Genomic DNA, 22,411 nt, shown 5'->3' on the forward strand with positions numbered 1-22,411 from the left:
TCTCTAAGATCTATGCTGACTGTGGGATTGTTTATCATACATATCTATTTTTCTGTTCTGCTTGACGAGAACTATGAGATTTAAGTAAATAGAAAACACTCCTCCTGTTACACCCTAATGCACACACATACACACATCCACGCCCACCATGGCCAGCTAGGCTCCTCCAACTGGCTGGGTTAGTCACTGACACACCCTTACCTGATCTTTCCAGGAGACAGCTGTCAAACAGGCAGCCTTCCCCAGCGTCTCTGTGTATGTAATGACTCAGAGTGACTGTTCAGCTGTCCTGTACTAGGAAGACGTCCGTGTAGCTATATCTGGGCCCGAGTCAGGTGTCCTGCACCAATTTGGATTTGGATTTTGTCAAGGTAAGTTAGTGGCTATACCAGCAAAAAGAGTCATTTATGGAGACACAATGTTTAACTTGTGTTATAGCAACTATTGATCAATGTATTACCAATGTCACGTAGGGGTTTGTTGAAGACCTTTTACAGCACTTCTCTTGACAACAATATCAATTGTTTCAGATCAGCTGAGCATTCTATTGTGTCTTTCCTCATGGGGGCATATACACTATGGTTGATTATAAATTTTGATTTTAAGGAATGCGATATGTACACAATGAGATGATCGGATTCTAGATTAATTTATGCAGCCGTGTTCGTTTGCAGCGAGTTGTTCTAATACTCTTTGCCAAACCATTTCCGTGTCACTTTGTTCACTTGTTATGACCAAGTGTGAGTAATTTACTTAACTCCCATTGAGTTTTGCCTGTTTACAAGTTGATTTGTGTCTTGGGTAACAATATTAAATATATTAAATCTTGCCTTTCATTGTTCAGTAGGTCAAACATTCAACAGAATCATGCCTTTGTTCAATAGACCAGTAATCTAGATCCTTTTTCATCCTTGGTGGGAAATGTGACCAGATAAGTTGTGCTAGGTGTATTTAATTGTGCTGGTGGTGTTTGGCTTTAGTCCTGGAGTGTGCAGGTGCTGGATTATTACTATTGAAGCTTATGAACAAACTATTTATTGGGTTCAAGAGAAGAAAACATTCAACTATGCTGTACTATGCTGAAACCTACAACTATGAATATGGCCCCTCCAGCAGCTCCCTGGATTTATCAGTTATCAGAACATTTATCAGTTTTGTTCCATGACCTAAATTACTTAATCTTATCATTCTTAATTCCATAAATTTGTTAAAAATAATATTCGTATATGTGGATTGTGAAATTGGCATACCAGTGCTTTATTGTGTTGACAATAAATATTGCTAGAAATGTGTGTAAGTACTTGTGTTTACAGTTGCAAATTTATTTGGATGGCTATACTGAAACCCACTGATGGAAATAATCCTTAATATGAAAGAGAATGTTGTGAAAGTCGTGGGACTGGCTAGGCAGCATGGTTACAGTGACTCAGAAATTCAACATAAATGCGAAAAGGACCTGAAAAGATATCTGACAGTTTACTGAAATCCATTATGGTCTGTGTGGAATGCAGATATTATCTATTTATCTATTTATTGAATCTTTTCTGTTTTTGAGAGGTTACATTTAATACATAATTCTGACTCTTAATATGTTCCAGATTTTCTCAGCAAGTGATCTTTGGATTCAAGGAGCTGCCTACAATGTCTAAAGGTGAGCTACAAGGACATCACTTCCACAACTCTTCTGTCTCCTATTTGTTCAGACACACAAGCAATAATAAATTAAACTGTGCACCAATCCCAGAACTATGATGACTAACCACAAACCGGTCATTGCTGTGTACATGACTGATATTACCATCATCGCTTTCCTCATTCAAAAGTGTACAAATGTTTCTCAAACCTTTAGTGCGTTTAGTAAATACTCAACACTGTGATTTTGCTAGTTACAACGCAGTGCTGTGGCTGCGTTTAGAAATATGTGTGCACATTTCATACTTAAAAGTTTGGGTATGGACATAAGTGTACATACGCTCAAAAAAAACATACTGATGTGAAACACCACGTCTGTTCTACTCTAAACATGTTTGTAAATGTAAATGATGTGCATGTGAACGACTGCCTGTCTAATATAGAACATAAACATGTATGTTTAGGTTTGCTGCTGTATGATTAAAGCAAAATTAAGCAGAAAGTAATGAATACAGGTTTGTTAATGTGAAACTAATTTTAGTGAGGTCAAAGCAAGACTGAAGCACTGATGTGGTGGTTGTAGCTCCGAGATAAACAACATGAAAAATGCTTACAAAATGTCAGCAAGTCACAGCAGTAGTGAATGCATGGTTGTATGTTTGGCATCTCTCTAAAGAAAGAGAAGTTATTGTGTCTGGGCTGTCTGAGCAGTAGCAAGGCACATATGGGTATCATGCAGGCTTTCAGAGGATCTTACAAATGCCATTGGCCCAGTGGCCCAGGTCAGAGATGTGTTCCACACCTGCACTTCCAGCTCACCGAAGTACCTCTGTACGGTGAATTATAGAGATAATGGTTAATAAACGTTTGAACTCTATAGAGGGGACACTGTGATTGAAGAAACCATCATGTGCAGCCTAAACCTCAATCTGTCCCAGCATAGCAGTGTGTGAATGGCCCATGAGTCAATACAGCCTACAGAGCCATTTTATTGTCTTTTTTTTGTTTTTCACAGTGGCTGACTGAAAATGCTTTCAGTTAACAATTTTGCCTGTCTGTATCACATTTTGACTGATCCTTCACCTTATCTTTGCTGCACATTGTACTGTTATAGTTTTATACTAGCCTGTTCACCCAGCTTGTAATGAAAACCCATGGTTGAGAGATCTCTGATCTATAAGCTCCTCCCTGTGGAAAGAACCAGTTGACAGAATTCCAAGTCTTGTAAATTATTGAACTGGTATTTTGTGTTTCTCATCTTGGCTGGTGTTTGTAAAGCTGGTATTTTGTTTTGTATCTTGGCTGGTGTTTGTAATGCTGGTATTTTGTGTTTCTCATCTTGGCTGGTGTTTGTAATGCTGGTATTTTGTTTCTCATCTTGGCTGGTGTTTGTAATGCTGGTATTTTGTGTTTCTCATCTTGGCTTGTTTGTAAAGCTGGTATTTTGTGTTTCTCATCTTGGCTGGTGTTTGTAATGCTGGTATTTTGTGTTTCTCATCTTGGCTGGTGTTTGTAATGCTGGTATTTTGTGTTTCTCATCTTGGCTTGTTTGTAAAGCTGGTATTTTGTGTTTCTCATCTTGGCTGGTGTTTGTAATGCTGGTATTTTGTGTTTCTCATCTTGGCTGGTGTTTGTAAAGCTGGTTCCACACACATGTCCACTAAGTTAAATGTCTTATATATGGCCAGCCGTTCACAAGTCTTCAAATCATATATTTCAATATGGCCAAAGCAGCCAATGAACATCCTTACACATTATAAGTACATAACTTTTATTTCCATTTGAATGAAAATCTTTTTGGCAATTAGCCTAGCTGTCTGTGGGGGAAATGAATATAGCATCCATTATGGGTCAATGAAAATGATTTATTTAACAGTACCATTGGCAATAATGTGATTTCCCAAGACTATAAACAATATGTGGAGATATAGAGAATTTTTTTTTTAAATAAAAAAATGTGTTTTTACAAACTCCTTTGTGCATGTGCACGTTGCATGAGGCCTCTTAACATAAGGCCATTCATTACTGAGGCAATTCCTCATCTTTTGTATTTCAGATGCACTTGTATGACATAACTGCTTTGCACAGTTCTGATACCACAATTGTTGTTTTGTATGTGTGTGCAGAGGGGGACAGACAGTCTGTTTTTCGTACAACAAAGGTTCGTACTGCACTGAAGGGTGACAGCAGCTGGATTCAACGCTCCAAAGGGGAACCAGAGGAGGATGAGAAGCCATGGTTAGTGTAGTGACTACCATGACACATAGTACGTGTGTGCACACGGCCATGTTGTGTGTGCAGACTAACTTATCTCTTGATGCCTATGATATTGAGATATGTGTTTGTGTTTGAGAGACAGCTAGAATGAAATTAACCTCACAACATTAATGGTAGCGTCTGTCAGATTCCAAAAGCCAGATTAAGCCTAAACCTAGACTAAAAGGAATTATCAATGGCCATTCAGTGGCACTGCGATTTAGTCCAAGAGTAGGCTTAATACATGTCCAGGAAACTGGTTAATACTCTGCATGAATGCACCACATCCAAACTTGTATTGTGTGAAGGGTCGCAGAGGTGCGGGCCGGTCGCCTAAACGGAGCTGGAGGTGATGCTGAATCAGATGCCACCTCTAAAGAACAAGAAGCCCGTCCTCCTCCCAGCACAGACAAGTGAGATCTTGCATCGTGCATGCTTGAGTTCTGCCTCCTGCCACGTCATTCATATAAAGCTCTTCGCAAAATACAGCCTTACACTGACAATTAGTTTACCTTTCAACAGTTCCAAAACACCATCGTCTGGATACTTGATCAGGTATGTAAGCATTTGGACGTATGCCATCGGTTATTATAAAATGATTCCATGTTATGAACCGCAAAAAATTCTTTTGCAGAGGAGTTTTCACAAAGACTGACACCAAATTAGCTCAGCCATCCTCTGCCAACGGTCACATGTAAGCGACTCTGTGATTACCTGAAATATTGGTAGTTGACTTACTCTCAGAAAAAATATAACAAATAGAAATGTTTATTGATATGATATTGGAAGAGTACATTGACGTGGACATTTAACAGTATTGTCAATTTTTTGTTGTATTTTTTTGTATTTTTAGTGGAACATCTGGCTTCGTCAAAAAGGCTTCTGATGGATACAAGAAAATGTAAGTTAATGAGTTTATGAACTGTGATACATACAAATATGCTGTACATACATACAAACATACTGTACATACATACATACTGTACATACATATAAACATACTGTACATACATACATACATCAGTGGGGAACCGTCAGGGCCCTCAGAGGGCCTAAAATATTCTTAAAATATAAATATATATAATTTATAAATTTTTAAAATCTACTTACAGTTTGACAATCGACATCTAAACAATTACAGAAATATAAGCAAATAAATTATTCACCCGTGTCTATTCAATCTGTGTTGGAAGGTGAGGGGTTAAGTTAAGTGGAAGCCTGTGAGCCTGTGTCTCCCCCTATCAGGACTGTGATGCCCGTTGTTCGTTTACAGAGGGCCTGGCAGTTATAATTCAGCGCAATACCAGTTTCAAATGACAGCAAAATTGACCAATCATATCTTCCCTCTTAGTGGGCGGGCTTGACTGTATGATAATTTCTGCCTGCTGTGGCGACGCTAGCTGTCGTTAGCGTACCACCGCTAGCTAGTTTCGATTCATTCCTTTGATGCCCTCGTGCACGTTGTTTACATATTCCGCTTCCGAGGAACACGGAGCTGTGAACCTTATTTTGTTAAGAAGTTATCTAGTACAGATATTACTGTTTATTGCATTTCTAAAGCTGTAATGCCATAAATGTAAATGTAAATGTAGAGGTCTCAGTTTTTTATTTTTTATTTATCGCAGTTAATTAGGAAAGGAAAAAAAAATTTTTTGGGGGGGGAGGAGCGGGCCCAGGTTTAATGGTCACGGTTCGCTACTGACATACATACATACATACATACTGAACATACATAAATACATACAAACATACTGTATATACATAAATACATACAAACATACTGTACATACATACAAACATACTGTACACACATACATACATACATACATACTGAACATACATAAATACATACAAACATACTGTATATACATAAATACATACAAACATACTGTACATACATACAAACATACTGTACACACATACATACATACATACATACTGAACATACATAAATACATACAAACATACTGTATATACATAAATACATACAAACATACTGTATATACATACAAACATACTGTACACACATACATACATACATACTGAACATACATAAATACATACAAACATACTGTATATACATAAATACATACAAACATACTGTATATACATACAAACATACTGTACACACATACATACATACATACATACTGAACATACATAAATACATACAAACATACTGTATATACATACAAACATACTGTACACACATACATACATACATACATACATACATACATACATACAAACATACTGTACACACATACATACATTTTTGTGATCACTTGCCCTTCCAGCATGAGTCATATGTGTTAATATATAGCTAATTGAATATGAATAATTTGTTAATTAAATTCTGAATTGCTTTCGGACGTGTTCTTAGAGCTCCTCACACTGTTCGCCCGAACACAGAGACTACAGAGCAGTCGGAACCATCTCTCAGCACAGAAGAACAAGACAAAAGGTGAACAAGTGTTTTTTCTCTAAATGCACACTGATCATTAGAGTGGTATGTCTGTGTTACACCATAATCTGTGTTCACTGAGTTCTGTGACTGCAGAGATCATTGTTGCACTTTTTCTGCCGTCACAGAACAGCAGTCACAGAATTCGATGGTCACAGATTCCGGTGTAACACCTATATTGTGCTCAATTGAAGATGCACGCGAGATGCACCCCCTTCTTGGGAGTGCGCATGATAGACACACCCGAAAGCAGATGCAAACCCCATTTGTTTTAGTTCTATATTGATCAAAAGATTGAAATGACGATCTCACATTTGAGATAACAGTGATGGAAATCACTGATTTACAGAATAGAACTACGTGTTTCGGTATAACTGTCAATCAAAAACAAAAGTAGTTCCCCTTTTTTCCACAACAGGAGCATACGTGCACTTACACTCTCTCACCCTGTTGGGCAAAGTAAAGTAGAGCCGGTTCATGGCATACTTGAATGGCCTGTTTGGGCCCCCACACCACCAGGTGCCCCTGGTCCTGAAGTCAAGGAATAAATCTTAGAAGGTGTCACAATAAGTGACAAGAAAGTCAAACTGTCCTGCTGTGTATGTAAACGGGACTATGACCTGACTGGTTATTCATAACTTTTGTATTTGGGGTTTTAGATTTTCTTACACTAAGAACTTAGACAGGCTATTGTGTGCATGCAAACGTATTGTTAACAGCGTTCCTCTCCCTGAAACCGGGCGTGTACGGTGATCTCTGACGCCGTTCTTTGTGTGTGTGCGCGTGTTCAGGACAGAGGCAGCCAGCAGTGTCCTGAAGAACTCGGGATCAAGACAGAGATCATACGTGCTTTCGGCTGCAAAGAAATATGAGTATGTTTTACTCCTGTTGTTTCAGTGGTGGTCCTGAGAAAGCATGACGCTACTCACATCATCGCCTACTAAAACCTTAAATGTTACAGCTGGAAAAAAAGGGAAAAATAACTCGTTTTCAAAATTGACATATGTTCCTAAACCAACGATCATACAGTACATATTCTCATTACCTGCAAATAGCGTAATTTAGTAATTCTATTACAATAATGGCTCATAATGTGCATAACGAGAGTTCACAGAAGTTCATATACAAATGTATAAACTTATATAATATATATAAAATATTTTAGGTTTTGATATTTATTGCTTTATGGTAAACATTTTAGGTCTTCAGAGAAACCAGAGAGTTCTGCCCCACCAATTACATCTTTTGTTGCCAAGAGGTACACTTTTGTGGCAAATTCACATATCCTCAAAACAAAATGTACTTTATCGCGTTGTAACTGGTGAGTGCATGCGTGCATGTGTGTGTGTGTGTGTGTATAGGGTAGTTATCAGTGAAGATGAGGACAGCGACCCTGTTGAACCTAAAGCAGAGATCCCAGCTACCCCTTCCTCTTCTAGCCTTGTGGCTCAGCAGAGGTAAACCAGGTTTACACTGTGCGATTGTTATGAAGTTTTTGCTGCTGTAAAAGATGATCGCATATCGTGAAAGATTTCTTTGGTCGTGGGGTAAAACAATGCAAACAATGACAGCCTTCAATTAGTTACCTACTGGTAGTGCCAGACATTTGCTCCAATGGCTCGTATTCTGACTGCAGTTATGGCGCATGTTTAAAAACAACCAGTAGAGAGTTAAAGTGACCAGTAGGGAGTTAAAACAACCAGTAGGGAGTTAAAGTGACCAGAAGGGAGTTAAAACAACCAGTAGGGAGTTACAACAACCAGTAGGGAGTTAAAGTGACCAGAAGGGAGTTAAAACAACCAGTAGGGAGTTAAAGTGACCAGTATGGAGTTAAACCAACCAGTAGGGAGTTACAACAACCAGTAGGGAGTTAAAGTGACCAGTAGGGAGTTAAAACAACCAGTAGGGAGTGTCTGGAATGAACGTGCAACCGCCCACTGCAAACACAATGGATTACACTGAAACGGAAACGCTGGACTCGGACAAGAACGTATTGTGAAATTGTGTCAGTAGACAGAACACCTTTCGATGTTTCCTTCTGGCCAAAATAAGTTGCATATGGATGACAATAGCAGAATATCTTAATTTGTTTAACATCGTGGGTTTATCTTTATGTCTCACTTTCAACACAAGTGAGAACAAACTGTCATGGAATTTGGTCAAGGTTTCAAACACATAAGACCGCATGAATCGCACAGTGTAAAGCCGGCTGGTGATGATGGAGTCAGGATCAGTAGTACCGAGTCAACGTCAAGAACAAACATTGTTTAAAAAAAACACCCAATCTGCTTTGGCTTCTCTCCGCGACATTTAGCCTACTGTCGGACTTTTACCGGAGCAATAGGCCTATTGTGAAGGCACCATGTATCGTGCAAACGAATACGTCGGAAATCTACCTTTGTGACTCACCTGACGTTATAAACTCAACATCGCAGTATATCTGGCGGAAAGTTTTATAAAATTTATATATTCTCAGTCCATTAAAAAAATTTATTATTTTTTATACAAATTATAAGGTTTTTAAGGATATCTCTCTCTTTGCTTCTAGAAAGTTTTTTTTTATTTGCTTCTATAAAGTATACAGAAGTCATATCATAGTTAATATAATATAAATTAAGAAAACTAATTTTTTTGCTCATTGTTATATTTTGCTCATTGTTATTATTAAGCGAAAACGCTTAATCATTTTATTTATTTCCAAGAAATTGGTAAGGGTGCCAGTAATGTTTTTTACATTTGAGTTGAAATTTGCGTTTTTAAAATTTGAGATTGTGAGAGTGAGATTATGCGTCTGCAATAAAGTCATGGTCATGGTCCTGTGTTAGGGAACTGGTCTTGTGGCCGGAGGGTCGTGGGTTCGATTCCCAGACCTGAGGCCATGACTGAGGTGCCCTTGAGCAAGGCACCTAACCCCAACTGCTCCCCGGGCGCCGGGCTAGGGCTGCCCACCGCTCTGGGCACGTGTGATCCACAGCCCACTAGTAATCACTAGTGTGTGTGTGTGTGTGTGTTCTAACTGCACAGATGGGTAAATGCGGAGGACAAATTTCGATTGGGATGAAAAATCACAATTGACAAATATGGCACATTTCACATAAAAAAATAATTTATTTCAAAGCTTTTAACACATTTTAACCAGGGGTGCCAATAATTATAGAGGGCGCTGTAATAGTACTTTAAAAAAAGTGCTATCTACATTGTTGAACACATGCAAACAAGCACACCAGCAGGCAAAGGACACTAGCTCTTACATGAAATTATACATAAGTCTGTTAAAATAGTGTGTGTTATAATAACGTGTCTGCTGAAATGCTATGGTTTCAAAACACTTTGCAACAACAACATTAAAATATATAATTTATTGCTGTAAGATTTGCTGATGGTTGATGGAATATTTCAAGTTTACAAGCTTTAAACATTATGTTATATTATATATATTAGTTCAAATGATTAAAAAGTGGATTGTAACATTTTAGCTAATGGTAATGTAGAGTTGCACTGCTTAAGCACATTAATATGTCAGAAGCCTGCAGTCCTTTGAGACAGAGACACAATAGATTCCAAATGTTGTGGAGACCAAGACAAGGCCATTTATTTAAGATGCTGTGTACTATGACACTAGTTGACTGGACCACATAATTTAATCATACCTTTGACACTTTAGTTTTTGCCAACGCTATCAGTCATACTTACAGAACCTCTGTCAATGTTCACCTAGTTACGGTGTGGAGATGAGCGTTGATGATCCAGTACCTCCAGTCAAGAAGAATGTCCCATCTGCTCCTGAACCAAAACCTATGGACAAACCAGAGACTACTCCTACTAAAAGGTTAAATTATATTTCATTGATCATATTGTTATACAGTGCTGCTTGAAAGATTGTGAACTGAATAGTTTAGATTTTTCTGTTGTTTTACCATGATTCTCTTATTTGATCATCACCAGTTTTTGTATATGAAATGTCAGGTGCATGTTCATTAAGCTACATGACCATCCTCAAAATATTCCATTCATTTCCATCCATTCACTGTAAGACATCATTTACAAATGAGGGCACTCAGCATCAATTCAAGTCAATATTTATATAGCGCTTTTTACAACATATGTTGCCACAAAGCAGCTTTACAAACACATGGGTCCATGACCGCTACTCTGCCCAGAAGCAGAAAGCCGTCAAAACTTGCACCAAGAAGCACCAGAACAGAAAATAATAATTCAGTTAAAGACCAATCCACATATATCACCTGCAGAGAGTTGCAGATCTCTCTGAAAGCATTTGGGATAAATGTGCATGCTTCAGTCATAGAATCAACAGACGTGGCATTCATGGGAGAGTTGCTAGAAGGAAACCACTGCTCTCAAGAAAGAATAAAGTTGCCTGTTTAAATTTAGCCAGAGAGCACTTGGACAAACCAGAGGCTTTTTGAAAATCCAGATGAGACAGATGGACAGATGAGTCCAAAATATAATTATTTGGTCATAATCACCAGCACTATGCAGGGTTGCAACTACATGCTTTCTGAGGTGTATGCAAACATACTATTGGCACCCCACCCCCCCGTACTCCACCCCCACCCCCCACCAACTTGGCAAATAATTTTCTGGCATCGATTTGGCGCCCCCTCTAGTGCAGCGCCCCTATGCATCGCATACGCTGCATACCCCCTTTTTGCGCCACTGGCACTATGTTTGGAGAAAGGTCAACACTGCTTATAAAGAAGAACCTCCTCCCAAAAGTAAAGCATGGAGGTGGAAATGTGAAGGTCTGCTCTTCACACCTGGGTAACTCCATACAATCCAGTGAACCATCACTTCCCAGGTCTGTCAACAAATTATTGACCAAAATGTTCTGCCATCAGTCAGGTAGCTGAAGCTGGGACATAAATGTATTATACAACAAGATAATGACCCAAAGCATTCCAGCAAAACTACCAAGAAATGGCTTAAGAGAAAGATTTACACTTTGGATTGGCCCAGTCAAGGCCAAAATCCCCAGAAGGTTACAGAAGAAGTTTGGTTAAAGTAATGGCTGCAGGAGGAGGAGGTGCCACAAGCTGCTAACTTAAAAAGTTCACATACTTTTACACTTGGCAGATTTTCAGTTTTTTGAGACATTAGAGACATTACATTCAATAATGAAAATGTATTTCTTTTTTATATGTTCCTAATTTGGAAAATCTGCTTTACAAATGAGATTTGGATGTTCATTTCATAAGATTATTTAATTTTATTTTAGAAAAAGCATGTTTGTGTGGTTCACAATTTTTACAGTGTTCACTGTGTATTGAGAAACCCTCTGATATTACACCTGAATCCAAAACAGAGCCCACTCCAAAACAAAGGCTTGTTGTGTTTATATTATTACAGATAAGAAATGTAGATTACTGTCAGCACTACCATCTGTTATCTGTTTGATAATTTCAGTCACTTTAGTCTGCTATGGAGTAGTTACAAATCAAAATGTATTTATATAGCGCTTTATATATTTTAAAGTATATATTTATATATATACTTTATGTATTTATATAGACAGTTGTTGTCACAAAGCAGCTTTACAAGTGTCTGAGTCTAAGCCCCCAGTGAGCAAGCCAAGGGCGACAGTAGCAAGGAAAAACTCCCTAAGAGCACGAGGAAGAAACCTTGAGAGGAACTCAGGGGGGAACCCATCCTCCTCCGGCTAACGCCGGTCATCATAACAACGTTTAAAGAGATAGAAAAACAAAGAAAAGATGGGAAGGATAAAAAATCTCATCTTTGTGTGTTTATATACATCAGTTCTCTATGTAATTCCTATTCGGTCCTAAACTTCTTGATGGTCAGTAATAGTAGTCCAGGGCCGCGGAGATACAGCCATAGCAGGGGAGAATTCGGGGTGGTGAGAGGGTCCAGGGCAGTGGGTTGATCCTTCATCATAGCTGGCTAATTAGGAGGTGTCTGGCCCGGGTTGGATCTTGGACCTAAAACAGAGCCAACTCCTAAACCAAGGTGCTTTATGTCTATATTGGAAAAATTTAGGCACACAAATACAGAAATAATTATCTTGTGTGATTATTTTATGTACTTACATGTCCTTACATGAGAATCTCTATTTTTGCTCCTTCTACAACTTTAGATCAACATAGTGAATTTTTATGATGGCAGACCTAATTTCTCTGTTTTCATTTCTACAGTGTCACTGAACCAATCACTACAATCACTACAACTGCTCCAGTTGCTGAGAAAGACACATTCAAAACACCTGAACCCAAACCACAGTCATCTCCTAAAACAAGGTGCATTATAAAAAACTATGTATGCATTAAGAGGGAAACCATTTTTTGGTTTTGTCATTATTTTTATAACGTAATATTTTTAATGAAATAATTTCCATGTTTATAATTCAATTGGGACTCCATAGCAACCACAAAACTACATAGCAACCACCTAGCAAGACACCTAGCAATGACCTGGAACTGCATAGCAACTACTTGCAAATGCATAGCAGTCACCTGGGATACCATAGCAACAGCTGTTGTAAAAAGCACTATTCAAACAATATTTAACTTTGACTTAATATCCAAGAAAAACCCTAGGAACCAGCCAGAGATGGGCACTCGAGTGAGCAACTTGATCGAAGTCGCACTTAAGTCGCCTACAAAAAGACTTCAGACTTGACGTGAAACTCACCCCTAATGACTCTCGACTCGGACCTGTCAAAAATAACTCAAGAGTCAATCGATTACAGGGTTGGCAACTCTCACGCTTTGAGCGTGAGACACATGCATTTGACCGTTTTCACACGCCCCCGATTTATATTTCCTATAATAAACCCTACATTTAGTTGCATATTTTTTATTTATAAATTATTTACAGCACTCTCGTCTCCTGGTCCCTGAGTCCGTGAACTAAACTGAAACATGAACCGTTCAGCTGTGTATCAGTTAGGTAGGTCGGAGTCCTGCCAAGCACTGAACGATTTGGTGAACAAATCTTTTTAGTGAACTGATTCTAATGATTCAGTTCATCTAAAAAACTGCTGTGCCCATCGCTAGGACACAGCCCCTTTTCTCGTGACAGACCACACAACATTGTTTATTGCTAGTGGGAAATCGGAGAGAAGCTTTAAATGTGAACAAATGAGGTTGCCATGCTACATCTAGACTAATGGTGAGGGGTAGGCAGCACGAAGAGGCATGTCGAGTGTAACATATACACGTTTATTGATATTGGGAGCACAGGCAGCGCACATTCAACATAAACGTACTAACGTGAGACTCGGACAAAGATGAGCATGGGACACTGCGTAACCGCACATTAAATAGACGAACAACATTAGCTCTGTGTGATGACAAGACGAGCCACAGGTGAGACTGATAAACACACTCACACTGACCCACGCACGGAGACGACATAAACACATGACGAAGGGAACGGTCCAGGGCTATATCGTGACATAGACTCATTTGATTTAATGAGATTAACTTTTTTCAGTAATTATATTTTTGTTTACTTTGACGCTAGTATCTCGAACAGTATGCAAAAACATTCTGTTGCAAAATTACACTGTTGTTAATGTGATGTTTTGTTCAAATAAAGTTAAAATTTCATTCTAAGACAGGAGCTCACATTTTATGAAAATTCGCAATTGTATTGGTGATAAGAGACAAATAAGCAATACGTGCAAGTGGCTGATATTAGGGGACGGCTTAGTTCACAGGCTAGTATGGTCTTCCCGGGTTCTGTGCGATGCAAAGACATTAGTACTGATTTGACGATTACCCAGTTTGTCCCACCTCTCGGTGTACGCTAAAGTAGTTACGGTTGGATCTCTTCTTGACTTATCCCTACCTTTCACAAAACCAAATCAGTTCTGAATATATGTCGTCGCTGGTCAATTTTTTTGTCTCATTTTTATTCGTTGACAAAAATGTCCATTAATTTTGTCATCGTTTTTATCCCTTCGTATAGTTTTTTAGTTATCATCTCGTTTTCGTCATGAAAAAAAGGTTTGTTGACAAAAACTATGACAAAAATTATTCGTCAACAAAATTAACACTGACTTGGACTGCAGCCAAAAGACTTGTGACTTGACTTGGACTCCAGCCAAAAGACTTGTGACTTGGCTTAGACTTGCATTTTGCAACTTTTTAACATCTCTGAAAGCAGCCACCAAGCAAGACCATGACATCTACTTAGTAACAACTTAAGGCCCATTCACACCCTACGGTAATTACGGATACGGACCCTTTCGTCCGGTTCCGGAGGTCGTTTCATCCGTCAGTGGGTCCGTTGCCAGAGCGCTTACGAATCCGTAGCAACGGAGCAATATAAACGGGAAATCAGGGGGCAGTAGAGAGTCAGAAGCATCGGACGTACACCAATTCGGGAAAATCAATGAAGAAGAGTACTGGACTTTAAAAAATGACGCTCGAGTTAGAAGAGAAACTTTGCGAGTTGGTTAGAGGCTACATTCTGCTACGGTGCCAGGTCATCGCGATAAACAGCGATGCAAAAACAGCTGGGAGGGGATTGCTGGTGCGCCGGTGCCGGAAATTTGACTATACTGCCCTCTAGAGGATGTATTTTTAAAAATCATAACAACGTTGGAACCGGAAAGAGGTATAGTGGCCCGCTACGGAGGCTACGTTTGGTACGGACGGACGAAATTCGTCCGTGTCCGGAGGTATAAAGCAGGCTTAAAGGCCCATTCACACCCTACGGTAATTACGGATACGGACCCTTTCGTCCGGTTCCGGAGGTCGTTTCATCCGTCAGTGGGCCCGTTGCCAGAGCGCTTACGAATCCGTAGCAACGGAGCAATATAAACCGGAAATCAGGGGGCAGTAGAGAGTCAGAAGCATCGGGAGTACACCAATTCGGGAAAATCAATGAAGAAGAGTACTGGACTTTTAAAAATGACGCTCGAGTTAGAAGAGAAACTTTGCGAGTTGGTTAGAGGCTACATTCTGCTACGGTGCCAGGTCATCGCGATAAACAGCGATGCAAAAACAGCTGGGAGGAGATTGCTGGTGCGCTGGTGCCGGAAATTTGACTATACTGCCCTCTAGAGGATGTATAAAAAAAAATCATAACAACGTTGGAAACGGAAAGAGGTATAGTGGCCCCCTACGGAGGCTACGTTTGGTACGGACGGACGAAATTCGTCCGTGTCCGGAGGTATAAAGCAGGCTTTAAGGCCCATTCACACCCTACGGTAATTACGGATACGGACCCTTTCGTCCGGTTCCGGAGGTCGTTTCATCCGTCAGTGGGTCCGTTGCCAGAGCGCTTACGAATCCGTAGCAACGGAGCAATATAAACGGGAAATCAGGGGGCAGTAGAGAGTCAGAAGCATCGGACGTACACCAATTCGGGAAAATCAATGAAGAAGAGTACTGGACTTTAAAAAATGACGCTCGAGTTAGAAGAGAAACTTTGCGAGTTGGTTAGAGGCTACATTCTGCTACGGTGCCAGGTCATCGCGATAAACAGCGATGCAAAAACAGCTGGGAGGGGATTGCTGGTGCACCGGTGCCGGAAATTTGACTATACTGCCCTCTAGAGGATGTATTTTTAAAAATCATAACAACGTTGGAACCGGAAAGAGGTATAGTGGCCCGCTACGGAGGCTACGTTTGGTACGGACGGACGAAATTCGTCCGTGTCCGGAGGTATAAAGCAGGCTTTAGTAACCATGGGGAATTCTATAGCCACTTAGCAAGACCAAAACAACCACTTTGTAACACCCTAGCAACTGCCTGGGACACCATATGAGTAATTTTTCCGTGCTTTGCACAGCACTGAGACTGCTCTTGTTTATGTGTTAAATGACCTTCTCTCCTCTGATAATGGGGATGCTTCACTTCTTTTACTCCTCAATCTCACTGCTACTTTTGATAGTTAATCATACAATACTGCTCTCACGGCTCCGTGATCTTGGTTTTTTTGGTACCGTTATTTCTTGGTTCACTTCGTACCTTTCAGATAGTGTACTTTCGTAAATCAGATTTAGCTCCGGTTGCTCAGGGTGTTCCTCAGGGCTCAGTGTTAGGACCACTGCTCTTTACCATTTATATTCTGCCACTCGGTGAGTTGTTATGACAGTATGGATTAAACTTCCATCTCTATGCTGATGACACTCCGCTTTATCTCAGCTTTAAACCTCATACCTCTTTCCCACCCCCATCCATCACTAAATGTATCTTTGAACTCAACCTGTGGCTACATGCAAATTTTCTTTTAATAAATGCCCGTAAGACTGAGTTTCTTATTATTGGTACTAAGTCTGTGGCCCTTTCTCTTCCCAATACATCTCTTACTGTTGCTGGTCAATTCATCCCCTGTTGCATGTAATCTTGGGGTTCTGTTTGATCCGACTCTTTAATTCCAACCTCAGATACGTTTACTCACCAAGTCAGCCTTTCTCCAACTTCGCAGTATCTCCCGCCTTCCTTCATTTCTGTCTCCTAAATCTGCTGAAACCTTGGTTCACGCTCTCATCACTTCTAAACTAGATTACTGCATTACTCTCCTCTATGGTCTCTCCTCTAAGTCTCTTCGGTCCCTTCAGACTGTTCAGAATGCTGCTGCTCGTGTTCTGACCCAATCAAGGAAGTACGACCATATAACACCTGTCTTAGAGCATCTTCATTGACTTCCGATAAATCTTTGTATCCAGTACAAAATTCTAGTTCTTACTTTTAAAGCACTCTCTGGCTTTGCTCCCATATATCTGGCTAACCTTTTGCACCGCTATGTCCCTACTCGCTGGCTTTGGTCATGTTTCTTTACCTCAATTTGTGCTGTATTGTAACTGTTTTCATAAAAAAAACATACCTATATAGCTTGTAACTTTCATATTTTAGCGAGTCAACAGGGGCTGGGTTATTTCAACCAGTTATTTCTATTTCCTTTATTTAATTTGGGGAAAATTGTTTCGGATAGCAACCATTGTAACGGTGGCATACCCGAAGGTAGTGAGGGATCCATACGCAGGTGGAAAATACGTAGCTTTTATTATGCAGAACGAACAAGCAGACCCCGTAGGGAAAGCAGGCAGCAGCACAAAAAGGGCAAGGCAAAAAGGGAGAGTCAAAAACCAGGCAGAGTGTCAAAAACCAGAACAGTCCAATAGCGGCAGGCAGAGGTACAGAAGGACTAGGCAAACGGGAGAATATCAAAGAGGGCAGAGCAAGGATCGGCAACCAGGAATACAATCAGAGAATTCAGAAACACGGCTTGGTAATGCAACACAGGGAGGCAATACTTTGCACTGGTCTGCTGTGTGAAGAGTCCTTATGTAGGGCGTGGATGAGTAGCTGATCAGGTTCAGGTGTGCAGATCTGATCAATATTCGGGTGATGGCGCCCTCTGGCGGTCATGGGCGTGATTGCTATTCCTGACAACCATCTTTTCGGAACAGATTGTGGTCGTTAACCGAGGTTCCACTGTACTGTTCTTCCGTCTACAGTGTCACTGACCAAGTCCCTCCAGTAGCACAGAAAGACACATCCAACACACCTGATCCCAAACCACAACCAACACCTAAACCAAGGTGCCTTATATTTACATTAGAAAATTAGGTACACACAAAGTTAGATATTTTTATCTCCTTTATTTTTTCATGTATCAAGCATTGTTCCTTCATAATCTGCTAATGTTATGACTAAATTATAGAATCTTAACAGTTGGAGATCAGTTTGGTGAACCTTTACCTTGAGGGTCTTAGTCTGTCATCATAGTTTTCTATTTCCTCATTTCTGTACTGTTTTGCCTTGCTCAGTGTCACTGAACCAATCACTACAACTGCTCCAGTTGCACAGAAACCTGTATTTACTTTGTATTATTTTCATGTACCTACATGTGCCAAGCATGATCATTTATTTTGCTCCTTACATATCTTTAAAATTTCGTGACTAAATTGTAGAATCATAGCAGTTCATCAAAATGGTGAACCTTTACCATGACGACAGTCTAAGTCCCTTGAAGTAGTTTTCCATTTCCTAATTTCTGTTTTCACTTCTACAGTGTCACTGAACCAATCACTACAATCACTACAACTGCTCCAGTTGCTGAGAAAGACACATTCAAAACACCTGAACCCAAACCACAGTCAACTCCTAAAACAAGGTGCATTATAATTACATTATAAAAAAGTTAGGGATCAGTGTCATTATGTTTATGCATCTACATGTACCAAGCAAGAATATCTCTATTTTTGCTACTTCAATAAAAAAAATTGTATGACTAACTGTTGCTATGATAGTCCCAGCCATTAATTTACTAATCAGGGTTTGCTCATGCAGGTTTTCTGATAGTATATACTTCCTATTATTGATTGGCTGGATTTTTTGACCACTAATTAGTTGAGCAGTTTTAAAGATGCTGACAAAGCACCAACTCTGAAATGTTTGAAGTGAAAGTGTGGTTGTTTACAACTTTTTGATTGGACACCCAATTTCCATGTAGCAAGCATTTATTGTCTCTATTTCTTCTCTTATGTATTGAGTGGTGGAATTTTCAAAAGTATTGTTTGCACACTCCTGCACATGCTAACTGGTTGCAGCCGAGCAATTACAATAGTTATCAGTCAATTGGGTTTCCATAACAACCAATTAACCACCTAGCAATGACACAGCAACCACCTAGCAAGGCCACCCACAGCAACCACTAGGGACACATAGGAACCCTCTGTTAACCACCCAGCAAACACCTTTTAATGCATAGCAACCACATAGTAAGACCATACCCATCACTTGTTTACACCCTAGCAACAACCTAACAACTACCTGGGGATGGATTATGTTGCACCATCACTGTATTTTCTTCAGGAAATGCTCTTTTCTAGTTTCTGTTCTGTTCTCCCTTCCTCAGTGTCACTGGACCAATCACCACAACTGCTCCTGTTGCACAGAAAGACACATTCAAAACACCTGAACCCAAACCACAGTCAACTCCTAAAACAAGGTACATTATATTTACTATAGAAAAAGTAAAAATACATGAAGATATAAGCCATTTTTATCTTTTATTAATTTATGTAGCTACATGTGGTGAACATTTACATACTTTATACATTTCATATGAATAAATTACAGTACCATAATAGTTTGAGATCAAAATGGTGATGCTAAACCATGATGACAATTCCTTGAGGTAGACATCCTGTGACGGGCAGGGTGAGCGAAAATAAATGGAAGCGATCACGCCAAGTCTCAGGGAGATAGGATGGTTTAATATGTAAAGTGCGCAAACCAAAACCCGTGAACTGATCCGAATTAAGGATATAATAACCAGCAGTCAACTGGTACAAAGACAAGACATATATAGACGAACAAACGACCCTCAGGTGAGACGGATCGCGGGCTCCGCCCACCTGAGGGACGAACACAACGCCACACCCACAGGACAAGCTGCTGCTGTAGACGGGGGCGACCAGTAGGGGGCCGCCGTACCGTGACACATCCATTTCCTAATTTCTGTATTATTCTCTCTTCCAGTGTCATCGAAACAATCACTCCAACTCCAGTTGCAAAGAAAGACACATTCAAAACACCTGAACCCAAACCACAGTCAACTCCTAAAATAAGGTGCATTATAATTACATTATTAAAAAGTTAGGGATCAGTGTCATTATGTTTATGTATCTACATGTGCAAACCATGAATATCTCCATATTTGCTCATTAAATATTTTACAGATTTTGAATGACTATATAATAGTACCATAAAAGCTTAAATGGTGGGTGAACTGTTGCCATAATGGTAGTTTCTTAAAGCAGGCATCTACTTCCTAAACATGCACAATGTTTTCCTGTGGTATATACTTCCAATTATTTTTTTGCTGGATATTTGACTGGTAAAAAAAAAAACTCAACTTTTCCCCCTATAAATTGGGGAACCTTTTTACGCACAGTTCCACACACATTAACTGGTTACACACTAACAGCTAAAGCTAACCTGGTTACACACTAACAGTTACACTAATAATCAATTAATTGGGATTTTACCACAACCAATTTAACACCTAGCAACCACAGAGCAACCACTTGAGATGCCTTAGCAACCACCTACCAAAACCATAGCAACCAAATAGCAATTTCATAGCAGTCAGCAGGGTTACCATAGCAACAACCAAGGAAGACCACGCAAATCACTTAGCAACCACTTGTAGCTTGATAGGAACCACTTAGTATCAACTTATCAACTACCTAGAATTTCATAACAAACACTTGGTAACACCCTAACAACCACTTGAGATACCATATCAACACATAGCAACTACCTAGGAATTGATTATGCTGCACAATCACTCACATTTTCTTCAGGAATTTCGCTTTTCTAGTCGCTGTATTGTGTTACTGATCCAGTCACAACTGTTCCAGTTGCACAGAAACCTGTATTTACTTTATATTATTTTCATGTACCTACATGTGCCAAGCATGATCATTTATTTTTGCTCCTTACTTATCTTTAAAATTTTGTGACTAAATTGTAGAACCATAGCAGTTTGAGATCAAAATGGTCAACTTTTACCATGACAACAGTCTAAGTCCCTTGAGGTCGTTTTTCATTTCCTAATTTCTCTGTTTTCATTTCTACAGTGTCACTGAACCAATCACTACAATCACTACAACTGCTCCAGTTGCTGAGAAAGACACATTCAAAACACCTGAACCCAAACCACAGTCATCTCCTAAAACAAGGTGCATTATAATTACCTTAGAAAAAGTTTAAAATACAAGAAGATCGAAGGCATTTTTGTCTTATCTTATTGTTTTATGTAGCTACTTGTGCTACATAGTTTCCTTTTGTAATGTGACTAAATTATAGTTTCATAATAGTTTAAGATCAAAATGGTCAACCTAAACCATGATGATGGTCTCAGCCCCTTGAGGTAGACATACGTTTCCTAATTTCTATAATGTTCTCTCTTCCACAGTATCATTGAAACAATCACTCCAACTGCTCCATTTGCTGAGAAAGAAACATCCAAAATACCTGAACCCAAACCACTGTCAACTCCTAAAACAAGGTGCATTATATTTACGATAGAAAAATCTAGAACTCATAAATATAGAAAAAAAATTTTCATCTTCTCTTATTATTTTCATGTACCTACATGTGCCAAGCATGATCATTTATTTTGCTCCTTACATATCTTTAAAATTTCATGACTAAATTGTAGAATTATAGCAGTTCATCAAAATGATGAACCTTTACCATGACGACAGTCTAAGTCCCTTGAAGTAGTTTTCCATTTCCTAATTTCTCTGTTTTCATTTCTATAGTGTTACTGAACCAATCACTACAACTACTCCAGTTGCTGAGAAAGACACATTCAAAACACCTGAACCCAAACCACAGTCAACTCCTAAAACAAGGTGGATTATAAATACTTTATAAAAAAGTTAGGGATCAGTGTCATTATGTTTATGCATCTACATGTACCAAGCAAGAATATCTCTATTTTTGCTACTTCAATATAAAAATAATTGTATGACTAACTGTTGCTATGGTAATTCCAGGTATTCATTTCCTAATCAGGGTTTGCTCATGCACGTTTTCTGATAGTATATACTTCCTATTATTGATTGGCTGGATTTTTTGACCGCTAATTAGTTGAGCAGTTTTCAAGATGCTGACAAAGCACCAACTCTGAAATGTTTGAAGTGAAAGTGTGGTTGTGTAACGAATGGGCTGAGCAGGTAGGACGCAGATGCAGATTTTTGAGTTTTAATAAAAGAACTAACACAAAACATACTCATACAAAGAACAGAGGTGACATGAACGGCTAAACATGAAAAGACACAAGGAGCATGAACTACAAAAATCATTAACAAAAACCAGTACTCACGACTAGAACGTACGACTTACAACTCACAATTCACAACTTACAATAACCCACAACACTAAAGACCAAACACAGGACTTAAATACACCAACTAAACAAGGAACCCAACAAGACACACCTGAAAGCAATAACGAGGGGCAGAGAACAAGGCAGGGGTGTGAAAAAAGAGACAACTAGGAATTTCAAAATAAAAGACACTCAAACACACAGAGAACAAAACAAAAGACA

General features: G+C 39.3%; 1 protein-coding gene across 12 annotated transcripts in view; it reads left to right on the top strand.

Annotated features, from left to right (window-relative positions):
- Positions 1 to 205: 205 nt before the first annotated feature.
- The window catches only part of znf185 (zinc finger protein 185 with LIM domain), a 40,792-nt gene continuing 18,586 nt past the window's right edge, over positions 206 to 22,411 (top strand). For 5 of the 12 annotated variants that reach the window (XM_077022767.1, XM_077022774.1, XM_077022769.1 and 2 more), the window contains exons 1-20: positions 207 to 371; positions 1,599 to 1,651; positions 3,759 to 3,870; positions 4,197 to 4,301; positions 4,411 to 4,443; positions 4,523 to 4,582; positions 4,742 to 4,789; positions 6,272 to 6,352; positions 7,144 to 7,224; positions 7,554 to 7,610; positions 7,714 to 7,809; positions 10,071 to 10,181; positions 12,523 to 12,624; positions 17,802 to 17,885; positions 18,359 to 18,460; positions 19,205 to 19,297; positions 19,831 to 19,920; positions 20,934 to 21,035; positions 21,272 to 21,364; positions 21,621 to 21,713. In XM_077022767.1, the coding sequence (XP_076878882.1) occupies positions 1,642 to 1,651; positions 3,759 to 3,870; positions 4,197 to 4,301; positions 4,411 to 4,443; positions 4,523 to 4,582; positions 4,742 to 4,789; positions 6,272 to 6,352; positions 7,144 to 7,224; positions 7,554 to 7,610; positions 7,714 to 7,809; positions 10,071 to 10,181; positions 12,523 to 12,624; positions 17,802 to 17,885; positions 18,359 to 18,460; positions 19,205 to 19,297; positions 19,831 to 19,920; positions 20,934 to 21,035; positions 21,272 to 21,364; positions 21,621 to 21,713 (1,553 nt within the window). In that variant the 5' untranslated portion in view covers positions 207 to 371; positions 1,599 to 1,641. Of the gene's footprint in view, positions 372 to 1,598; positions 1,652 to 3,758; positions 3,871 to 4,196; positions 4,302 to 4,410; positions 4,444 to 4,522; positions 4,583 to 4,741; positions 4,790 to 6,271; positions 6,353 to 7,143; positions 7,225 to 7,553; positions 7,611 to 7,713; positions 7,810 to 10,070; positions 10,182 to 12,522; positions 12,625 to 17,801; positions 17,886 to 18,358; positions 18,461 to 19,204; positions 19,298 to 19,830; positions 19,921 to 20,933; positions 21,036 to 21,271; positions 21,365 to 21,620; positions 21,714 to 22,411 lie in introns of all 12 variants that reach the window. The other 7 variants (XM_077022772.1, XM_077022770.1, XM_077022771.1 and 4 more) reach the window with 6 other exon arrangements.

The sequence above is a fragment of the Brachyhypopomus gauderio genome, chromosome 11 (genome assembly GCF_052324685.1).
Source record: "Brachyhypopomus gauderio isolate BG-103 chromosome 11, BGAUD_0.2, whole genome shotgun sequence".
In the NCBI taxonomy this organism is placed as follows: domain Eukaryota; kingdom Metazoa; phylum Chordata; class Actinopteri; order Gymnotiformes; family Hypopomidae; genus Brachyhypopomus; species Brachyhypopomus gauderio.